Here is a 5,156-nt window from a genome sequence, read left to right on the forward strand (position 1 = left end):
TTAACAAGGTTCTAGACAAGGATTCCATAAGCGTTTGTATTTTTTGGTGACCCAACAGAGCAATATACTTCGTGCCTTTTCTCCACATGCATCAACGATCTAAATAACGTATCTTTTTGTATTTTTTTTTATCTCTTTTTGTCTTAGTAACATTTTTTCTTTTGTTGATCAAAAATTGATTTAAATGCCATGCCACCCACTATCCATTCTTAGGTTGGAAAACTAAAATTCGCAACTAAAGAGCAAAATCTAGATATTTAAATGGACAAAGTAGTGGAAAATTTGCACATCAATGGCATAATGGGGCATCCAAATTTTCAGTAAGCCTACTCTATTTCAGTCCACTAATTATATTGCAATGAATGTGTACGTCAATGCTATAAAATATATCCAAAAAGTTCATATTGGCATATCATAGAACAACAATTCAAACCAAAAGGAAAAAATAAAAAACAAATAAAAGGTATGATTGAAAGAAAATGTGATATCTTAAATGAAAAACTATTAATAATTAAAATTATAAATTTTTCTATTAATATATAATAATTTTGTAGAATTACCACTTTATGGTAATTTTTCCATACTAAAAAATGTCATGACATCACCAAGTGAAAATACTATTAAAATATATAATTAATTTTTTAGTAATTGAGTTATTCATGTTAACATCATATTTATATTATAAAAGTTTGACATTGAAGGAGGTGTGGCTATTAAATATTAAAGTATTATTTTCTAATCCTTGGTGTGTTTGGGGGGGGGGGGGAGGGGAATTTCAATGAGATCAAGAGAATATCATAAAGAAAAGAGTGCTCTAGAATAGATAGATGGATGAGAGAATTCAATGAAATGATTGACCAATTAGAGTTAACTGACTTATCAATGTTTGGGAGAAATATCACCTGGGGTAATTCTTAGGAAGGGGAAAGGTGGAGTAGATTAGACAGATTTCTCCTAAACCCAGACTAGATATGTAATTTTAATTTCAAATTGTAGGGTCTTTCTAGAAGGTTTTCAGATCATAGTCCTATTCTACTGATGGAAGATGAGAGGGACTGGGGCCCTAGACCCTTCAAATTTATTAATGCATGGCTTCTTCATCCAAGTTTCATGAAGGTGGTACAACAATGTTGGTCAGAAACAATGATAGATGGTTGGGCTGGGTTTAAGTGTTTGAAAAAATTGAAAGCCTTGAAAGCTACATTAAAGCAGTGGAATAATGAAGTCTTTGGTAATGTTGAATCCAAACTGAAACAAGTTGAAGAGAAAGTACATGCTTTAGATTTACTGGCTGAAGAAGGGTCATTATTATCATCACAGGCTGCTAAAAGAAGGGAGGCAAAAGGGGAAGCATGGAAACTGAGCAAAATGGTGGAGTGGGTTTGGCTTCAGAAATCAAGGTTGAATTGGGCAATTAAAGGTGATAGAAATACGAAGTTTTTCCACATTATGACATGTAGTAGAAAGAACAAGAATGCCTTATGCTCTATTTTGATCAATGGTTCTGTTGTAGATGATCCTCCAGATGTTAGGGCTACTGTACAAAATCATTTTTTCACTCTCTTTTCAAACTCTGGGTGTAGCAGGCCAGGGTTGTTAGGTCCTTTTAAAACCATTGGAGAAGATCAAAGTGCAGAATTGTTGGAATCAGCTTTTTCAGAATCTGAAGTGAAGGCAGCAATTAGGAATTGTGAGGGTAATAAGGCTCATAGCCCAGATGGATTTAGGCCAAGTTTGGGAAGACTAAAAAAGTGCACTTTTTGTCTTTTTGAACTAAAAAATTGAGGTTGAAAATATGGATGTTTGGGTGAACTTTTTGACTTTTTATTGAAAAATGTGTAATAAAAAATTGTAAAAATTGATTTGTAGGGAAAAATTTGAATTGGGAGTTGTGCAGCCGTAATTGTTGACTTTTGGTGGATAGTGTTAACTTTTTAGCTTTTTAAGTAACTTTTTGGCTTTTTGGCTTTTTTGGATCTTCCCAAACTTGCCCTTAATCTTAACATGTTTTAGAAATGTTGGAATATTATCAAGGGGGATGTACTTCAATTTATGAATGAATTTCACCAGAATGAGAAGTTGGTTCAAGGTATTAACAGCTCTTTTATAGCTTTGATTCCAAAAAATGAAAATGCATCTAGCCTTGCAGAATATAGGCCCATCAGCCTTATTGGTTCCTTGTATAAGATCCTTGCTAAGGTACTTTCCAATAGAATGAAGAAAGTCATGCCTAGAATAATTACTGATACACAGTTTGCCTTTATAGGGGAAAGAAATATTCTGGATGGGATATTGATTGCAAATGAGGTTGTTGATGGGTGGAAGAAGGATAGAAAAAAGGGGATCATACTGAAGCTTGATTTTGAAAAAGCATATAACTCAGTAAATTGGGGGGTTTTTATTCTCAATGCTATCCAATTTTGGATTTGGTGCTAAGTGGGTGAGCTGGATAAAAGAATGTGTAATTTCAGCAAATATTTCTATTTTGGTGAATGGTTCTCTAACTTCCGAGTTTAAACCACAGAGAGGGCTCAAACAAGGAGAACCGCTATCACCTTTCAATATAGTGGCGGAAGGTCTTAACAATTTATTGAGTAGGGAAAAACAGTTGGGTTTGATTAAGGGCGCATTAGTGGGTTCTGACCTGAGGATCACGCACTTACAATTTGCAGATGATACTATACTGTTCTGTGAAACTGAATGGAATGAGGTTTTAAACATTAAAAGAATATTGAGATACTTTGAAATTATGTTGGGCCTGCAAATCAATTACCATAAGAGTGTCGTGTGTGGGTTGGGTATTCATTCAGATCTCTGTCAAGAGTTTGCTTCCAAATTACATTGCTTTTATCAAACACTACCTCTAAAATACTTGGGAATGCCTTTGGGGCCCAGTCCTAGTAGAAAGAAGACTTGGCAACCTGTGATAGAAAAGTTTAAATTAAAGCTTGCCTCATGGAAAAGAAGGTTACTCTCATTTGCAGGTAAACTAACACTTATAAAAGCTATGTTGTCTAGTTTGCTTATATATTATCTTTCTCTGTTTAGGATGCCATCAGGAGTAGCAAAGGAGATTACTAAAATTCAATTAGCTTTTCTTTGGAGAGGTTCAGATCTTAGAAGAAAAATTCATTTGGTTAAATGGGGTGATGTTACCCTTAGTAAAAGTCAAAGATGGTTGGGTGTGAAAAGAATAGATTTGATGAATGTATGCTTACTATTAAAATGGTGGTGGACACTTGGGGCAGAAGAAAAATCCCTTTGGAAGGATGTGATTTGTAAAAAGTACTATGGGTCTATTGATATGTGGTCACTTGAACTTGTAAAAGGTGGAAAGATGTCTAAAATATGGAAAGATATTGTGGGAATTTTGTTATCTAAATCTGAAGTGCTGGGTTTTTTTCATTCAAACTCTACAATTGTTCTTGGGGATGGTTTGAGGTCAAGGTTTTGGCTTGATAGTTGGGTAGGCTCTGGTTGCTTAAAGGATGTATTCCCTAGACTTTTCTTATTGGCCGTGTACAAAACTGAATTTGTGTCTTCGACGAGAAATAGAGTTGATCAAGATGATTGAAACTTATTGTTTAGAAGGAGTCTGTTGGATTGGGAAATAGAGGAGTTAGATAGATTGAAGAGATTGTTGCGTATTATACCAGAATTAAGGGTTAATGTAATTGAGAAACTGAAATGGAATGCGGATTCCTCAAGAGTGTTCTCTATTTCATCAGCATACCATTGGTGCAAATCCTCATTTGGTCCTACTTACAGGGTGACAAAATGTATCTGGAAGAATGGGGCATCCCCAAAAGTTCAATTCTTTGGTTGGCTTGCTTGGAAGAGAAGGATTAAGACATCTAAATATCTTCAAAGGATGGGGATTTTGGATAATCATACTAGCTTTCATTGTGTGTTCTTCTATGAGGAGGTGGAAATAGACAATCATGTACTCTTGCATTGCCCTTTTGTTTGGTTAGTTTGGTCCAAAATTATGAAATGGTGGGGTATTCAATGGGTGATATCAAAATCTGTGGACAAGCTGCTACGTTGGTGGTCAGGAACAAAGTTGAAGAAATTAGAGAAGAAGATTTGGAGAATCATTCCGTTTGCGGTGTTCTGGTCAATATGGAAATTAAGGAACGATTGTATTTTCAACAATGCGCAACCTAGCTTGGAGGAGCTTTGTGATTTGGTCAAAGTGAGAATTGCATTATGGATCAAAGCATCATGCACAGGATTGTTCTTCTCAGTGAATGATATTATCTCTAATATACATCAGGTTAGAATTTGTTCCAGGTGAGAGGCTGTCTGGTATGTTGCTAATTGATGTATGCTGCTGATTGTTCCAGGTGAAAGGTTGTTTGGTATATTGCTGTATGTTGCTGATTGCTGCTGTGTGATGCATGTTTTGGGGGATGCTGTAGTGGTGAATCTTTTGTGTAGTTCCTAGGAGCTGTTGAGTTCTGTTGATGTTTTGCTGATTTGCAGTGTTGAGGCATGCTCTATTGCTCTGATGTAGTTGGTTGTGCTATTCTATTATTTGCTTTTCTCCTCTATGTTTTTGGTTTCTCTTGATTGGTTTCTAACCAATCTTAGGTTTGTGCTACCAAATGATAGTGCTTCCTTAGCGGTGCCAACCTAGTTGGGATTGTTAAGGTCAGCGTTGATGCTTTTTGCACTTTCCTCTTTGTTGATGTATATTTTTTGCATTTTTTGCTTTCTTCATCAATAAAGTTTCTTTTTACTGATAAAAAAAAAAAAAGTTTGACATTGATTTGACCTATTCAAAATTTATATGATCAAATCATGTTATATACATATTCCTCTTGAAAATGGATCAATTATAACCTATTGATATAGTGAGAGTCATGATATCATGTAGTGTAGAAAATTATCATCCTGAAAGCTAGAAATATAAAACTAAAATACGAAACGTGCACATAAAATATATTATATGACCAAAATTTATCTACACAATAATGTGGATCATTCTTAAAATAAAATGTTAATTATTTTTATTTTAAATTATGGTTAATGATACAAAAAGTAATAATATAATTTTATTTTATTTTTTGGTGCAAAATTGATAAACTTTTATTTTAAGTAAAATACCTTTAAAAATTAATATTGTCAGTAAAGTTGTAAGTGCATTTTTTTTT

General features: G+C 34.2%; 1 protein-coding gene across 1 annotated transcript; it reads left to right on the forward strand.

Annotated features, from left to right (window-relative positions):
• The first annotated feature begins 1,038 nt into the window (after positions 1 to 1,038).
• Positions 1,039 to 4,397, forward strand: LOC145797741 (uncharacterized). Its single transcript, XM_082885154.1, has 5 exons — positions 1,039 to 1,696; positions 2,267 to 2,429; positions 3,049 to 3,447; positions 3,589 to 4,276; positions 4,347 to 4,397. The coding sequence occupies exons 1-5, from the start codon at positions 1,039 to 1,041 to the stop codon at positions 4,395 to 4,397; spliced, it is 1,959 nt and encodes a 652-aa protein (XP_082741280.1).
• The last annotated feature ends 759 nt before the right edge of the window (positions 4,398 to 5,156 follow it).

Source organism: Camellia sinensis, chromosome 8, assembly GCF_055761805.1.
Source record: "Camellia sinensis isolate YWXY chromosome 8, ASM5576180v1, whole genome shotgun sequence".
Classification (NCBI taxonomy): Eukaryota; Viridiplantae; Streptophyta; class Magnoliopsida; order Ericales; family Theaceae; genus Camellia; species Camellia sinensis.

Bases quoted from the DNA above. Each gene is read 5' to 3' on its own strand.
- LOC145797741 (XM_082885154.1), top strand. From the start codon at position 1,039: ATGGAAGATGAGAGGGACTGGGGCCCTAGACCCTTCAAATTTATTAAT. The intron at 1,697-2,266 runs GTAATAAGGCTC...TTGCCTTTATAG, and splicing joins AGCAATTAGGAATTGTGAGG to GGGAAAGAAATATTCTGGAT. The intron at 4,277-4,346 runs GTTAGAATTTGT...TGATTGTTCCAG, and splicing joins TTATCTCTAATATACATCAG to GTGAAAGGTTGTTTGGTATA.